We start from the raw sequence: 18,615 nt of genomic DNA on the forward strand, positions 1-18,615 counted from the left end.
CATTCTGAAAAGGATCCATTTATTCCTACCCTTTGCTTCCTGTCTGCCAACCAGTTCTCTATCCATGTCAACACATTAACCCAATACCATGTGCTTTAATTTTGCACACTAATCTCTTGTGTGGGACCTTGTCCAAATACACCACATCCACTGGTTCTCTCTTGTCCACTCTCCTAGTTACATCCTTAAAAAATCCTAGAAGATTTCAAGCATGATTTCCCTTTCATAAATCCATACTGACTTGGACCGATCCTGTTGTGTCCTTACACTCTACTGTAAATCAACACGAGGCACATACTGGAGACAAGGTCACTCTGTGACCTGTACCTTTATTCACAGGACTAAGAAGCGAGTGTGGGACCTCCCTTTATATACCTGGATGACCAGGTGAGGAGTGTCTCCCACAAGTTCACCCCCTGTGGTTAAGATGTGCATTTCTTAGGTGTATACAGTGTACAGTGTTGTTACATGAAGGTTACAGTTACATGATGGTTACATACATGACAGATCCTGTCACTGCTTTCCAAATGTGCTGCTATTGCATCTTTAATCATTTATTCCAACATTTTCCCCACTACCGATGTCAGACTAACCAGTCTATAATTCCCTATTTTCTCTCTCCCTCCTTTTTTTAAAAAATGGGGTTACATTACTTACCCTCCAATCCATAGTAACTGATCCAGAGTCTATAGAATGTTGGAAAATGACTGCCAGTGCATCCACTATTTCTAGGGACACTTCCTTAAGACTCTGGGATGCTAACTATCAGGCCCTAGGGATTTATCGGCCTTCAATCCCATCAATATCCCGAACACAATTTCCTGACTAATAAGGATTTCCTTCAGTTCCTCCTTCTCGCTAGACCCTCAGTCCCCTAATATTTCCGGAAGGTTATTTGTGTCTTCCTTAGTGAAGACAGAACCACAGTATTTGTTCAATTGGCCTGCCATTTCATTGTTCCCCATTATAAATTCACCTGATTCTGACTGCAAGGGACCTACATTTGTCTTCAATGATCTTTTTCTCTTCACATATCTATAGAAGCTTTTGCAGTCAGTTTTTATGTTCTCTGCAAGCTTACTCTCATACTCTATTTTTCCCCTCCTAATTAAACCCTTAGTTCTCCTCTGCTGAATTCTAAATTTCTCCCAGTCCTCAGGTTTGCTGCTTTTTCTGGCCAATTTATATGCCTCTTCCTTTGATTTAACACTATCCCTAATTTCCCTTGTTAGCCACGGTTAAGTCACCTTCCCCGTTTTATTTTTATGCCAGACAGTGATGTACAATTGTTGAAGTTCATCCATGTGGTCTTTAAATGTGTGCCATTGCCTATCCACCATCAACCCTTTAAGTATCATTCGCCAGTGTATCCTAGCTAATTCACGTCTCATACCATTGAAGTTACCGTTCTTTAAGTTCAGGACCCTAGTCTCTGAATTAACTGTGTTACTCTCCATCTTAATGAAGAATTCTACCATATTATGGTCACTCTTCCCCAAGGGACCTCGCACAACATGATTGCTAATTAATCCTCTCTCATTACACAACACCCAGTCTAGGATGGCCAGCTCTCTAGTTGGTTCCTCGTCATATTGGTATAGAAAACCATCCCTTAGACACTCCAGAAAATCCTCCTCCACCGTATTGCTACCAGTTTGGTTAGCCCAATCTATATGTAGATTAAAGTCGCCCATGATAACTGCTGTACCTTTATTGTAGATTACTGTGGCAAAGAGCCAGTGCACACATAATGGGCGGAATGGTGTCCTTTTGTGCAGTAAATTTCTATGGTTCTAAATAAGATAATGGTGCCTTCCAGTTTATGCATTAATTAGTTCTTTGTTGAATATTCTCCATGCACCATTAAGACAAAAAATCTGGAAGGGACGATCATAATGGACCCCTTTCCTTTTAAAGAGGAAGTATATTGTACCAATAACTTGATAATCCTTCAACGCTGTAAAGGGATGTATACGTACTATTGGTGTCTCACTTTATTACCTTGTTTAATTGTTATTTAGAGACTGCCTGGGAGAAGATGTTTTTTGATTTTCTCTTAAAGGACACCATTAAATTTAGCTCCAGTGACTTCAATAGTAGAGACTGCTTCCTTCTGCACACGGTTCCTAATCATGACTTCACTAGAGTAGAACCTCATATTGATGAATAGCAAAAATTCTGTAGGACATATATGCTCCCAGGCTGTCTTTAACCATCCATATCAAACACTAAGAGACAACGGAGAGATGCCAACAAACCATATAGGTGTTCATTAATAAACACGTATTTTCTCTTAATGCACAATTCAACTTTACACAATCCCTGTTCCCAAGAATTCAGTTTCAGAAAGTTACAAATAATTTCTTAATATCTATGAGCAAATCTCCTGTGGTGTTGCTCAGACATTTAACAAAAAAAATTGATTTTAGTATAGTAAGTAGCTGACACCCATGACAACTGGGATTCTGAGAACTTTAGTACAAGGATTCTCTCGTGGTAGGTGTCACACGGGGACCGAAGGGAGGTGAGAGCACTTCCTCCAGCACCTCAAATAATTCTTCTGCTACCCCACTGTGCAATCACCACTGCGCGATCTCCATCTTTTTCCCCTGCCATCCCCACCATGCCTTCTCCCCACACCCCCGCCACCCGCGCCAACCATCTCATCCTCTCCACCCCGCCACGGTCTCCTCCCCCCCCCACCCCGCCGTCTCTTCACCCCCCCCCCCCCACCGTCTCTTTCTACCTCCCGTCCCCCCACCTCCGCCACCGCCGTCTCTTTCTCTCCCCCCCCCGCCGTCTCTTTCTCCTCCCCCCCCGCCGTCTCTGTCGCCCCCCCCCCGTCTCTTTCTCCCCCCGCCTCCGCCATCTCTTTCTCCCCCCCCGTCTCTTTCTCCCCCCACCTCCGTCTCTTTCTCCCCCCCTCCCCCCCCGCCGTCTCTTTCTCCCCCCTCCCCCTGTCTCTTTCTTCCCCCTCCCCCCCCCCCCCCCCCCCGGCAATCTGCACCCAGATCCCGTCCCCACCGCCATCTTTGCCCGCCCCTCCTCGATCCATCTCCCCATCCCCCCCGAGATCTGGCCCCTCTGCGATCCGTTCTCCGCCCTTCTGCGATCCGTTTCGCCCCCCTCTCCAGCAGTGTTCCCCCCCCCCCCCTCCCGGCAATCTCTCAATCTGGCCGACTGCGGGACGGAAACAGAGTAAAAAAATTCTAAATTCAGCAGGACCTCCGCCTTCTGGATTTACCGGCCACTGAAACGCACCCCCACTCCTTCCTGCTTCCACATAAATATCATGACCAATGTGGGTTCCAGCCAAATAATGCAGTGTTTTATGTTTCCCTTGCAGTTATAAAGAGGTTAAATTCAGATGTGTCCCTCAACATTAAAGGCTTCTCGCATGATGCTGATGAATCTGCCTCATCACAGTTGAATACAAATATCTTGGTGAATGAGAGCACAGAATGTGAGGGAGAAGAGATGATCTTGCCTACCAGGATGAGAGAGCATGCGGGCTCAATGTCAACACAGACCTGCCTTGGCAGGTACATGCATGATCTAAATATTTTGATTGAAGTTACTATTATTTATAAAGCACATAGCCACACAATGTATTTGAAAATTCTGTCCAAAGTACCATTCGAGAATAAGCTGCTGTTGAATTACCTTTGCAAAATTTTCAGCTGTGCTGATTTAAAAAAACAATTCTTTAGCTCCTTGTTCCTGTCAACTGTTTCTTTTTATAGATTAGTGGAGTGTTTCAGGCTGTGGACTTGACAGCCATTGTCAATACTACCTCATCATGGGCTGATAGAAGACAAGTGTCTCAGGAGAGTTACTGTTTCTGCTAGGTTTCCCCCTCTTTAAATTGAAACTGATACTGATATTGAACTTGGACACTCTAGATTGTTAATGCTCGACCAGTATAGCTTTTGAAGTGGTTAGACCACACCTGGAGTACTGTGAGCAGTTCTGGGCATCACACATGAAGAAGGATATATTGGCCTTGGAGGGAGTGCAATGTAGGCTTACCAGAATGATACCCGAAATCCAGGGGTTAAATTACGAGGAGAGATTACACAAACTAGGGCTGTGTTCCCTGGAATTTAGAAAGTGAAGGGTGATTTCATCGGTTTTCAAGATGTTAAGGGGAACAGATAGGGTAGATAGAGAGAAACAATTTCTGCTAGTTGGGGATTCTAGGACTAGGGGAACTAAAAGTTAGAGCCAGACCTTTCAGGAAATTAGGAAACACTTCTACACACAAAAGGTGGTAGAAGTATGGAACTCTCTTCCGCAAACAGCAATTGATGCTAGATCCAGCTAGAAAATCTCCAAAATATTTGTCCCAAGTTTCCCCGCTGTATTTTTCAAATTTGGCACCGCGCAGCCTGTCTCCTCGGGGGGAGGGGGGCAGTGGAGCTCGCTGTCTGCGCCGAAAAAAACCGATGCCACACCTTCTGCACATGCGCGAAAAAAAATTTGACGTTTTTGACTTGATTCCAATGGGCGCGCATACGCAGTACAACTCTTGGTCTGCAATCGACCATTTTTAAACAGCCAGTTGTGTGTGAGAACGTTGAGTGCTGTGTGAGAACATTGGAAAAATCGGAGCTGCAATACAAGATGTAATGCGGTGCAAGGACCAAGAACTTCTTACAGGATGAAGTGGAGGCACTAGTTACTGTAATTGAGGCCAGATGGCAGGAGCTGGACACCAGCAGAAGTGTCACAAAAGTTCCACCCAAAGAAATGAAGAAACGTTGGAACCAACTTGCAGAAGATTACTGTGCAATGGTGACCACCCCGAGATCTGGGTGCACCGCTTCTTTTGGTGTAAGTTTTTAAATTAAAGTTTCCCCAAGGAATCTGCGCCAGCGTAACTGAGTTAGTTACGATTTTTTTTTAGTTTTTTTTTTGACATCATAGGAGCCATTACCTCATGTCTGCGCCAGTTTTTATCATTTTTCAAAGTTTGCCCCCCAAAAATTTCTCTGAGATAGGCATATCTGGCCACTTCCGAAAAACCTTCTGGTGCGTTAAGAGAAAGCACTTGAGAAATCGGCGCAAAAAGACGCCATCGTTTTTCATCGAAGTTTTGGAGGGAGTCAAGAACACTTTAAATATGTCTAATAAAGATTAACATATTTTACCTTACAACGGAGTAGATGGAAGTTTGATGGAATTCTGAAGTTTTTATCTTTTTTTAACTCACGCCACCACCGAACGCCTTCAAACAGGGCTGGAGGGTCGGAGCGTCGGCCGGCAGAATCGGCCCCGTGCCCGGACACGGGCTTGGCTGCAAAACAAGCCCGGGGGAGGAGGTGGCGATCGGAAGACTGCACGAGGCAGCAAATGAGCTTGGGGGGCAGAGGGTGGGGGGCGGGGTGGAAGATGCTGTTCAACATGATTGGAACAAGTCACAAGACTGCAATGAGCCGAGGCGGGGCGGCGGGGGGGTGGGGGGAGTCTTCCCGATCACTGTGCTTGCTCAGACCTGGGTGTGGTCCATACAGACCTTTGAGAGAGAGAGCAAAGAACCTGTCCTGCCTTCCTTCCTGCCGTTTTGAGCTTCTTGCAAAGGTAAAATTTAAGCATGGGGGCAATACTGACAATGCCATACCTTGTGCGAGCCTTCTGCATCATGGTACTGCGGCGGAGACAAGTGATTCGACGTTATCTCATGAGGAACCTCAGAGCCCGTAGGGTAGTGGGCATGAGGCCTTACCCACGTCGGGTATATCGAGACAGGCATTTGTACCTGCACCTGAGTAATGCAGACTGTGTCAGAAGGCTGCGTTTCCTCAAAGAAGTTGTAACTGAGATCTGTGAGTTGGTGAAAGCAGACCTGCAACTTAGAAGCATCAGGAGGAAATGCTTTGTCAGTTGAAGTCAAGGTTACAGCTGCACTTTCATTCTATGCATCCAGATCCTTTCAAGCTACAACTGGGGATGATTCTCAACATGCAACACATGTCTGCATTCAGCAGGTGACCGCTGCACTATATGCTCGGAGGAATGACTACATAAAGTTCCCCATGACTGACTAGGCAATGCGTAAAAGCTGCTTACTGAATGGGATGGTTCTTGTAAAAGTACTTATTATTGAAACCCTTTGGTTTTACATAACATGGTAACTATGCCACCTACACATGAAAAACTTCAGAGGAAGAAACTTCTCAGTTAATCCAGTTCTTTTATTTACAAAGTAACAAATGGAGACGCAGATTATGCTGAATCAATTATACCTGTATCAGTTACAATATCTATAATATAAATAATATAAAAATCATCATGTGTTTGCTTGTATTTCCTGTAGCGGGAGGATGCAATTACAATATGCCAAGTAGGCAATTTCCATTCTGAATGTGGACATAGGAATTTATAATGGAAACATAAAGATAAGGACAATGTATGACTTTATAATGGGGATTGAAATACATCTGCATGTCTTGGTCCAATTAGCCTTTAGGCTTCACCTAAAGACCACTGTGACTGCCGATGCAATGGCAGATCATCTAGTATTATATGAAAAATATTTTAAAATTCTGATCCCACATTTCCAGTCATGTCTGATGAATGTCAGCTCTCAATGAATTATAATTAACATTTCATCAAAACTTTAACAACACTATGGTTGTGTATTGGGCCTTCACTCTGTATTGTCAGAGGTTGGTGCCCTCATCATTTTACTCATGACAGTTTCCAAATTCTTGTTCGTGCTATCTATGGAAGATATCAAATGAATGCCAAATAGTTTATCACAGCAGGGGAAGAGAAATCTGAGGTAGTCACCCCAAGTAACTCTTGCAATACATCATAAAGTCGCTGCATAGAGAGCCATGTTAACCGGGTTTGGAAATAGGTTTCCAGTCCCTCCTCACTGTTGAGGAGTCATGACGGGATCATGGAGCTGTAAGGAGGTGAGTAAGGAAGTAAAATTAAAGGAGAAAGAAAACCTGAAAGGAGTACTTTCTGTACAAAGTAATTTTCCTATTTCTCTCTTTTTTAAAGAGCTTATAGGGGATCCATTCCCATTTTGAATGCATTTATGATGTTGCCATATATAATAACCTAAAGCAATTCTTGCCCCTCCCCCTATATGCCTCAATGGGATTTTCCTTCATTTTTGTACAGTATTTTTAGTTTTATGACGATTTTAAGCCCCTTCTCCTTCCCAAGCTGCTCTCATGATTTAAGGTACAGGATGGCCCATGTGCATTAGTATTTAGACTGCCCTGGAGGCTATTAGAGAAGTACAGACCTGCAGCTGAAGAACTGGCTGGAGAAGATTGTTTAGGTAGGCTGAAATAAGACTGAGGAAGGATTTGAAAATGAGCGTGTGGATCTTGAAACCGATTCACTTGGCCACATGGAGTAGTCAGGATTGAAGTTAAGGGACACTGGAGATTTTATCATTCTGCTTATCCCTGATATCGAACTAAACCATGTACTGTATTGTTATGAACAATATTTCATGTTCTGCAGAGAGAATTAAAACATTCAAAAGATATAAGCCTTGAAATTGTAAGAGTTCACTCCGAGTATACAGTTTCACTCATAAAACACCCAATTTTCTAACCATTGATTTTAATGGCCAGAAAATGGTGAGTGCCGTAAATGGGCCATGCTGGCTTCCACTCCTGATTCTCTGATCTGTGCTCTCGTCAAACAAGACTGCACCAGGAGCAGAGCCTTGAAGGTTTGGGCTATAGAGACTACTTCACCATTTATGACACGTCCAGTAATTTCAGAGGCTACATGTTAACCTTAGCTGAGCCAAGGGAGTGATGCTTCACAAAACTAAATGGAGTGTAATTATGAACTGCACAGGCTGTGGCACAATTGGTTTATTTTTCATTAATCACCATTTTGAGCATATATATTTAAACCAACAACTGAGTTTTAAAAGAAGATATTAAGACTATTTTTCATTTTTTTTGCTTGCATGATTGAGGATGTAATAAGCTGCAGAATGGTGCACATTATGATGAATCTCTACATGGCTAGTTGTTTTTTTTATTGTGCTGGATCCCAAGCCAGGATTGGTGCATTCATGTATTGCTGCAACATGGATAGATAAGACAGAAACTGAATGCTGCAGCTTGGTGCTGGCTCAGATTGATTGGTCAAAGCCTATGCTGATACGAATTGGACCCACCTGGTAGTGGTGAGACCTGGGGCTGGTGCGGAGTGGGAAAGCCTGGGATTGAGTCGACTGCTTTCAATACTACTATTTCTTCAATTATATTTTTAACTTGAACCTGTGGCTGAGAGGACTGCTGGGTGATCTGTACCAAGGCCTTTGCTAAAATAACACTGAAATGCTGTTGGGAGCAAATTGGGATGATCTCCATCTGATTTTCTTTTCAACCCCCTGGTGAGGTATCAGATCACTGCTCAGCATCTCCCTAAAGCAAAATGGCTGAGTAGGAACTCAGAGGATTAGGGAAATCAAACTCTTAGGGCTACACTTTCCACTTTTGCGCAGATCGTCCAAAAATGGGCGTTATTTCCAGCGTGGGCGGTAAATTTGGGTTTTGATTGCCGGATTATCGCCCATTTTCAAAACCCTAACTTTCCATTTTTTAAAATGGGGGTTACTGCAAGCGATCTGAAATGGGCATTAGCGTTAATTTTTTTTGACCTTCTGCCCTAAAGTGTTGCCATCTATAGCAACGGCATTGCAACGGTCGTTCCCCGCGTTTCCGGAAGTCAGGTGTCATCATTACATGCGCAGAAGAGGAGACAGAGAGAGGGAGCAGCGAGGAACTGAAAGCATGTGTGGATGTGGTGTGTACTTGTTTGGCTGTTTTGGGAGGCTGGAGGGAGATTCACCAGCAGCAAAATGCCTACTGAGCACAAAGAATGTAGTTGGCAAAAAAATAATATTTAAAATGGAAGGGATGGAGGAGGCGACACAGCACGCTGTAGAGGCGGATGCTGGCGAAAGCAGTGAGTTGGGAGAGGAACAGTTGGGAGGACGAAAAAGAGCGAGGAGGTTCTTGGACAAGGCAAATGCCTCCCTCATGTAGGAGGTCGAGTCACGCTGGGGTCGATTGACCCAGGGAGGGCGTGGGAAGCCCACCCCAAAGGGCTACCAGAAGATATGGGCCAACATAGCTGAGGTGGTCTCGTCGGCGACCAACGAGGTGCATGAGGGTAACCAGTGCCGCAAGCGCTGGAACGACCTTGTTGGATCCTCCAGAGTAAGTATTACATTTATTTACATGTACTTATATATTTATATAATTTAAATTGTAAGTGTAATGAGTGATTAAAATCAGATGTGATGTCTTGCACTTATACCGGGAATGTTGTACTCAAAGCCTGCGTTCACGGTGTACGTCTTTAGGTAAAGAATGATAAGTTTCATAATAATCATGATTACATCTGTCATCACGATTACCCGTTATGTGTTGTATCAGTCTCTGTGACAGTACCTAGCAATGATATCATGGAATGCTCTCCTGCCATGTCGTGCTGTTACCTTTTATAGAAGAAGCTTTCCAAGAATAGGGCCAAGCAGAGGTGAGTGAGTGGGGGGCCACCAGTCATCATCGACCTAACCGACATCGAGAAGCGAGTGCTGGCACTAGTGGGGAGTCACCCCTGGTCGCCGAAGCATGTAGCTGCAGAACCTGATGTGATGCCGCGTGAGTAAAGTATACTCCATTGCGTGATGTAAATTCAATAGATGCCACACCCACTCATATCCGACCAATAATATATGATAGATGAATCATGAAAATGTTCTCTAAATAATGATGGCCTCATGAGAATCATTGCCATGCAGAATTTGGTGATGGTTATGAAATGTGATGTCTGTGATGATCTTGATAGCTTTTGTCATGCATATACTGTGTGTAGAGCTGGAATCACCTTGTGACCCGAGCACCCCTGTTGTACTCACTCTGGAGGAGGTGCTGGTGCCGCCCATTGAGGTGCCAGCCCCTTTCCTGAGTGGTATGAGTGTTGGGACATTTCATGGTCTCTCGCAGTCCGAGGCTGCGGGTTCCAGTGGGGTGCAGAAAGCCACACCCAAGGCCCCACCGTCCGAGGCTACTGGTCCCAGTGAGTTGCAGCGAGCCACACCCAGGGTGAGGAGGGGAAGGAAATCTCGACAGTGCTCTCCTGAGGTGCAGGATGTAACAGATGTGGTTCAAAGATGATGGCACTGAGTGGGGAGAGCATTGACCTTACGCGATCACTCCTGGACACTATCAGTGGGGTCGGTGCTGAAGTATCGGGACTGTCGGGAGAAGTAACAACACTCGCGAGAAATGGGAACACTGTCTGGGCACATTAGGGATGGAATGTCGCAGGTAGCTGATACACTGTCGGTGAACATGAGGGAGGGAATGTTGCAGCTCGTTGAGACACTGTTAGGGCACATGAGGGAGAGAATGTCGGAGGTAGCTGTTGCAATAAGGGAACATGCCCAGAGCCCCCCCGACCTGGAATCAACCCCACTCCAATCCCCAGACCAACCTCTGAAGAGGCCTTCCACATTACCACCTGCCCATGCCCCCCATCAAGAAGTGTGCATTACCCGAAATGCTCCAAAGAATAAGCTTTGTACCAACCCGAGAAACGCGCCACCGCCTGTGGGCAGGGGTGGAGTCACCAAGACAAAGCGCAGCAGGCCGTCTTAGAATAAGGTGGAGGGGAGATGGTGCAGCCTTTCTTTGCTGCTGCTGTTGTTGTATTATTGTTACTTTTGTAACTGTTCTCAAATTAAAAGTTTTTTGTAAGTTGTTATGTATGCAATAAAGGTACAAACTAAGTACTGTTTAACTGAACAAGGTACAACCTTGGCTCTGCTTTATTACGGCCCAAAGTGCCTGACTCACAAAATGACTGGCCTTTTATACCAGAGCAGCATCATGTGCGTGCTGCTCAGTGGCCTCCAACATTTTCACCATCTCGTGGCTACATTAATGACATAAGTGATGTAAATTTACAAGTTTAAAGGTTTGTAAGCGATCTTAAAGTTTATAAGTGATCTTAACTGAAAACTTTAAAGTTTGGGGCAAGAATATTTTTATTAAAGTTAAGTACAAACAAGTGTTAAACTTTTGAATAAAATATATTTTAAATTATAACTGAATCATTTATATTATTTGTTCCAGTATTAACACAACTTTTTGAACTAATGAAGAATCAGTTACACTATTTGTTCCATTAACACAACACAACATTACGGAACAGGTCCAAACAGTAAATATAGTCCATTTGGAATAGTTGCCGCTGAGCCTTCAGGCAGCAAAGTGTTCACGGATGATCTGCTGGCACAAGGCTTGAACAATCGTTAAAGGGGCACGACGGCCCACCCTCCTCCGCTGTCATGCTCCGGGTTCAGGGAGTTGCGTGGCTTCTTCGTCCTCCTCCTCGTCAACTGCATCTTCCTCCTCATCATCAGCCACTCGTACCTCAGGTGGGTCTTCTACTACCAACTGATGGCTAAGTTGTGCAGCATGCAGCAGACAAGTGAACTGACTGACTATTGCAAGTAGCCTCTGGTATAGTCGAGGCATCGGAAAGGCAAGATGCCAATGGTCCTCTCTATTATGCTGTGCGTCGCAATATGCAACATGTTGTATTCCCGGTCAGTTTCTGTCCGGGTCACGTGTAGGGGTGTCATGAGTCAGGTGATGAAGCCATACCCTTTTTCCCTGGCTGCTGATGAAACATGGCAGATATAACGCTCTCACGTAGAATGAACGCATCATGGGTGCTCCCAGGGTATCTCGCATCAACTGCCAAGATGCGATGCATGTCGTCACAGACGAGCTGCACGTTCATGGAGTGGAAGCCTTTTCTGTTCCTGTACATCTCAATCCTCCAAAGGTGCTTGAGCATAATCAATGCAGCCCTGTACCTTTGGGAAGCTAGCAATGCTGGAGAAGCCCACAGCCCTGTTGCGCATTGCCTGGGCGGTCATGGGGAACTTTATGTAGTCATTCCTCCGGGCATATAGTGCAGCAATCACCTGCCAAATGCAGATATGTGTTGCATGTTGAGAAACGGCGCACACATCCCCAGTTGTGGCCTGGAACGATCCAGATGCATAAAATGAAAGTGCAGCTGTAATCTTTACTTCAACTGACAAAGCAGACCTCCTGACACTTCTAGGTTGCAGGTCTGCTTTTATTAACTCACAGATCTTGGTTACAACTTCTTTGCAGAAACGCAGCCTTCTGATACAGTCTGCAACCCTCAGGTGCAGGTATGAATGCCTGTCTCAATATACCCGATGTGGGTAAGGTCTCCTGCCCATCATCCTACATGCTCTGAGGTTCCTCAGGTGATGATACCTAATCAATTTTCTCCTCTGCAGTACCATGATGCAGAAGGCTTGCACGAGGTATGGCATTGTAAATATTGCCCCCATAATGTAATTGTAGCTTTGCAAGAAGCTCAAAATAGCAGGACAAAGCACTCGCACCTTTTTTCCTCTCTCACTTCCCAAGGTGCACGCCCTAGTATGGACTACACCCTGGTCTGCGCATACGCAATAGGCTTGCTTAGAACGGGAAGCTAGACATTCAATGAAGACATTTGGGGCAACAAAGTCTAATGCAATTCTTTAATTTTTGATTTTCAAAGTACTACCCCACCACCGAACATCTCCTCACCGGGCTCGCGAGTCAGAGTGTCGGCCGGCAGAATCGCTCCCTCGCCCACGGGGCTTATTTTGAAGCTGCTGTATAGCCTAAGGGTTCTCATCCCTTATATAAATTGCTGGCAGTTCAGTTGGGCTTCCGCCCACCCCCCCCCCCCGCCCCCCCCCCCGGGCCTCTTTTGAAGCCGAGCCTCTGTGTCTGGACGAGGGAGCGATTCTGCTGGCCGACGCTCCGACCCTCGAGCCCGGTGAGGAGACCATTCGATGGTGGGGTGGTTCTTCAAAAATAATTCAAAAATTAAAGAATTGCATTAGACTTCCTTTTTCTCCCTTTTGACTTTGAAACAATTAAGATTTATGATGCATATTCTTTGCCGTCTTGACTCCCTCCAAAACTTCGCTTAAAAACAATGGCTTTCTTAAGTTCCCAGAAGGTTTTTTGGGAGTGGTCACATACACCGACCTAGGAAAAATGTAAGTTGGCCAAACTTGCTTAAATATGAAAAACTGGCGCAGACATCGGGTTACATCTATGACGCAAAATGAATCGTAACCTAAAAAAATCGTACCTAAGTGATTACGCTGGCGCAGAAACTTTGGGAAAACTTGAAGATTTTAATTTATTCAAAAAAAAATGGTGTACGCCAAAAAACGCCGCAGATAATTGCAGAAAATTGAGCCCAAAGTGTTATTTCAGCTTATCTTCTCAAACCAATGTTCAAATAAATAAAAAATATTAACATGTTTCTATATGGGTATGTGAAAAGGAGGAATGTAACTACAAAGACTCTTTTAGAGAGCTGGCACAGATGCACTGTCAAGTGGCCTTTGAACAAAGATCCCATTTCAATTCACTGAAATTAACCCTCTTCCAGTTGAGTATTTTCACCTTTGATTGTTGCTTATTCTTTTCCATAAATACTCTAAACCTAATAATATTGGGATCACTATTTCCCAAATGCTCTCCCACTAAAAATTAGACGCAACATTTTGAGAATCTGCCAACACTTTAAGTAAATGTGGATTTTTATAAAAAATAAATTGTTTTGTATTGTGTTCAAACAATCTTTTCCTACTTAAAATATAAAATTCATAGTGAGTTTGAGATCTTGCCTCAGAGTGGCAGCAACTGGAGATTAGCACATTCAGAGGGAGTTAATCAAGGCCGTTCATCTGCACCTTCTAACAGCAGACTCGAGCAACTGTAGTAGAGATATAGGCCGGAATTTTCCTTACCGTGTCGCGGCGGACGCGGGCAGGCTGTGTGGTGGGGCGGAACTGCGTTCTGATGATCCCGCTCCTCAGAGCAACTTTCATTTAATGGAGCCTATTAAGGCAGAAATGTGTGTTTCCCAGTCCTGTTAAATGGTGCGGGTCTGATGACATCATCAATGACTCATTTCCAGCTGGGATATTTCAAGCAGCCTTGGCCACATGGCATTTAAAGGTTCATCTAGGAGTGTGCAGGGAGGATATTGCAGGATCTTCTTATTGCTCACATTTCAAAACATGACTTCACAAAGACACAGGGCTGCACCCAGATTTTCAGATGACTCCCTACACATTCTTGTGGAGGGAGTCAGAGCATGCAGGGAAGTCCTCTTCCCTGCTGATGAGTGGAAGAGACCTCCCCAAGAGACAAAAATATCCTAGCTCCAAATAGCTGAGAAGGTCAACATCAGGGCTGTGGTGAGGTCAACAGCAGAGATGTGGTGAGGCGGACCTGGGTGCAGTGCCTGCCGGAAATACTTAATGATCTCATGTGATCAGGAAAGGTGAGTGCCAAGCCACACTCACCTTCATCCTGCTGTGCCAGTCACCACATCCCCATCAGTCTGCCTTCCCAAGCCTGCTCACGCATGTCATTACTCACACCAACATACCTTGCCTGTCCACCCATTCCTCTCTATGTACACACTCACATCCCCATCTGACTAACCACCCCTCACACTCATCCTCATCCTCATCCTCATCCTCATGCAATCATACCAGGTAACACAACACAAGAAGGCCATTTGGCATTGGCACTTTGGCATTACAGATATAAGCCACATATTCTTTAAACTCATCCCAGCACTCTCACTCAAACTTCTCTTCTTTCTCTCCTTGCAGAAGAATTGAGTGCACGTCAATAGGGAGAGAACTGGAGGTGGCCCTTCATCCTTCACCACTTTAACTACAGTAGAGGAGGTTGCCCTGGAGATATCAAGAGTTGCAGAGCTGCTGGCGGTGGGAGATGGAAAAAGGGGCTCTCGGCCACCTGGTGACAGAATTACATCTCATACAGCCACATGGCATACAGCAGTCACTCAGATGGTGACTGATATCAGCAGCCAGTGAATGTTCATCATGTGCATAATGGCAACATTTCCATCAAGAGCCCCCCTTCCCTCCCCACTATCCAGCCGGAGGAGGAAGCCGACTCCTCAGAGAAGCCTCCAGCCTCTGAGGGTGCACCGTCAGCAGACCCAAGTGCACCCAGAGCAGATACACACACCTCGGTGTGTCCTATGCGAGATAGAGTAGTGTTAACATAAGAACATAAGAATTAGGAACAAGAGTAGGCCATCTAGCCCCTCGAGCCTGCTCCGTCATTCAACAAGATCATGGCTGATCTGGCCGTGGACTCCGCTCCACTTACCCGCTCCCCATAACCCTTAATTCCCTTATTGGTTAAAAATCTATCTATTTGAATACATTCAATGAGCTAGCCGCAACTGCTTCCTTGGGCAGAAAATTCCACAGATTCACAACCCTCTGGGAGAAGGAATTCCTTCTCAACTCGGTTTTAAATTGGCTCCCCTGTATTTTGAGGCTGTGCCCCCTAGTTCTAGTCTCCCCGACCAGTGGAAACAACCACTCCGCCTCTATCTTGTCTATCCCTTTCATTATTTTAAATGTTTCTATAAGATCACCCCTCATCCTTCTGAACTCCAACGAATAAAGACCCAGTCTACTCAATCTATCATCATAAGGTAATCCTCTCATCTCCGGAATCAGCCTAGTGAATCGTCTCTGTACCCCCACCAAAGCTAGTATATCCTTCCTTAAGTAAGGTGATCAAAACTGCATGCAGTATTCCAGGTGCGGCCTCACCAATACCCTGTACAGTTGCAGCAGGACCTCCCTGTTTTTGTACTCCATCCCTCTCTCAATGAAGGCCAACATTCCATTCGCCTTCCTGATTACCTGCTGCACCTGCAAACTAACTTTTTGGGATTCATGCACAAGGAGCCGGCGCCTCACAACTTGAGCCGCCTCGGGGAAATCCCCTCCGTGCCTTTCAGTTCCGCGCGGAGGGGTTTCCTGTACGGGCTGCTCCTGCACACTCTCAACTTTGCCATCCTTGCCGGCCATCTGGACACGCCATGGCGTACCATCTTGCCGTCCGGAGGAGGCGGGGGTCCCCGATGGAGGGCACTCTACGCAGGGGTCCTCCCACTATTCATCGGGGACTTGGCCTGGAGGGTGGTGCACGGAGCAGTGCCGTGTAACAAATTTTTAAGCCGGTTCACGGACTCCCAGGCCGCCTGCAATTTCTGCGGTCTGGAGGAGTCCGTGTTCCATGTTTTTATTGAGTGCACGAGGTTGCAGCCCCTGTTCCATTATTTGAAGGGGCTGCTCCTGAAATTCTGGCTGCACTTCAGTCCCACTCTCCTGATCTTTGGGCACCCTGTGCGGAGGGGAGCGGGTAGGTCCGAAGGCCTCCTCGTAGGACTGCTCCTGGGCACGGCCAAGGGTGCCATCAGCCGGTCCAGGCAGCGGGCGGTCGAGGGGGTCGTTCAACCTGACTGCCTGCCTCTCTTCCGCTCTTACATCCGGTCCAGGGTGTCCTTCGAGATGGAGCACGCGGTGTCCACCGGTACGCTCGCGGCCTTCCGCGAGAGGTGGGCACCGGAAGGACTGGAGTGCATCATCACGCCCGGCAACCAAATTTTAATTTGATTTTACGTTTTTAAGTTTAATTTGTTTTAATTGCCGGTGCTTTTAGTGTCCCCCTTCCCTTTTATAGGGGGCACTGGGGAAAATTGTGATTTTAGTGCCCAAAAAAAAACCAAAAAAGAAAAACACAAAAAAAAACAAAAAAAGGGGGGGGAAAAAAAGGGCCTTGTAAATGTCTGGAGTGTCACCCAGGTCGGGTGGCACCGTTTAATGTTTTATGTTTTCGCAGGTAAACTCAAAAGAGTTTCATGCACAAGGACCCCCAGGTCCCTCTGCACCGCAGCATGTTGTAATTTCTCCCCATTCAAATAATATTCCCTTTTACTGTTTTTTTTTCCCAAGGTGGATGACCTCACATTTTCCGACATTGTATTCCATCTGCCAAACCTTAGCCCATTCACTCAACCTATCTAAATCTCTTTGCAGCCTCTCTGTGTCCTCTACACAACCCGCTTTCCCACTAATCTTTGTGTCATATGCAAATTTTGTTACACTACACTCTGTCCCCTCTTCCAGGTCATCTATGTATATTGTAAACTTGTGTGTCGCAAGTCACAAGTGAACAAAAGTGGAGACAGGGACAGCAGTGGATACTCCTCACCAGAGGGCGCAGGATGGTCCCAGCTCTGGTCAGCTGCATGCAGATGCTGAGCCTTGGGGGGCCATCGAGAAAAAGGGTGATCCTGGAGGTGCAGGAAGAAGTGCTGGAGCTCTTGTCAGGTTTTGTGGCCGCGATGTCTGCAAATGTGCAGAGAATGGAGGATCCATCTCCAACTGAGCACCACGATGTCGCAGGCGATGGGGACGATATGCTCTTCCATGGAAAGGATGGCCACCTGCATGGAGCAGCTAATATGCTGCTCAGATGAGCACATGCTTTCTATGGACAACAGATGGCAGGGGCTTATAGCTTTCTAGGAGAGGTGTAAACGTAGACTTGCTCCACTATTGTGCAGCAAGGTACTCTCCAGCTCCCTGCTAGCAAGGAAGTGCGTGTGGCCCATGAGAGGGATGATGGTGAGAGGCGACATGCAAGCATCAATAATGATGACCATGAAACTACCGGATTGTCGTAAAAACCCAAATGGTTCACTAATGTTCTTTAGGGAAGAAAATCTGCCGTCCTTACCCGGTCTGGCTTATATGTGACTCCAGACCCACAGCAATGTGGTTGACTTTTAACTGCCCTCTGAAAAGGCCTAGCAATCCACTCAATTGTACCAAACCGCTACAACAAAGTCAGCACTATGTGAGTACCTTCGCCACACGATCTGCAGTGGTTCAAGAAGGCAGCTCACCACCACCTTCTCTAGGGCATTTCAGAATGGGCAATAAATGCCAGCCTTGCCAGCGACACCCACATCTGTGAATGAAAAAAAAAGTGGGTGTTCCTCTCAAAGTGCTCACACTTCTCCCCTGTTACTGCCCCCGCACCCTCCCCCGCCCCAGTCAGAGTGCCAGATGCCTCCTCGGATCGCGATACCGAGTCTGGTTGGGCTGGGTGCTCTTTGCCTTTCCGTCATTGTTCATAGGTTTATATGTAACCTTTAGGGCTGCTGACCAAGGGCCGTGTGGCTCTTTATCGGCTGGCACGGACACAATGGGCCGAAATGGCCTCCTTCTGTGCTGTAAATTTCTATGTTTCTATGTTTCTGTCCCTGCACAGTCGCAGGAGCAGCAGACTTTGGTGGAGCCATCACAGGCTCCAAAACCCAGAGGACCTCCGCCAAAAGTGTCTACGCAGTCGCAACAGGGAAGTGAGCTGGCTGCCTCTACCTTTGCTGAAGCCACAGGAGTTGCACTTCGTAGAAGCACGCGTAAATGAAAAATGACACAGAGTAGATGCACAAGGGTAAGCACATAGGTGTTTGAAGAAGTGTTATTGTTAAAGACGGAGGTTCGGCGAATGTTTGGTGTGGAGGTGCAGCGAGAGATCGTAGCGGAGGTGCGGCGAATATTTATGGCGGAGGAGCGGTGAGGGATCGTGGCAGAGGTGCGGCGAATGTTTATGGCGGAGGTGCGGCGAATGAGGGTTCGGGGCCCAGAAGAGC

General features: G+C 46.1%; 1 protein-coding gene across 4 annotated transcripts in view; it reads left to right on the top strand.

The window, feature by feature from the left end:
- Nucleotides 1-18,615, top strand: part of armc2 (armadillo repeat containing 2) — a 231,282-nt gene that overhangs the window by 16,760 nt on the left and 195,907 nt on the right. For all 4 annotated transcript variants that reach the window (XM_070885651.1, XM_070885654.1, XM_070885652.1 and 1 more), the window contains exon 5: nucleotides 3,347-3,542. In XM_070885651.1, the coding sequence (XP_070741752.1) occupies nucleotides 3,347-3,542 (196 nt within the window). The remainder of the gene's footprint in view (nucleotides 1-3,346; nucleotides 3,543-18,615) is intronic.

Source organism: Pristiophorus japonicus, chromosome 7 (genome assembly GCF_044704955.1).
Source record: "Pristiophorus japonicus isolate sPriJap1 chromosome 7, sPriJap1.hap1, whole genome shotgun sequence".
Lineage (NCBI taxonomy): Eukaryota > Metazoa > Chordata > Chondrichthyes > Pristiophoridae > Pristiophorus > Pristiophorus japonicus.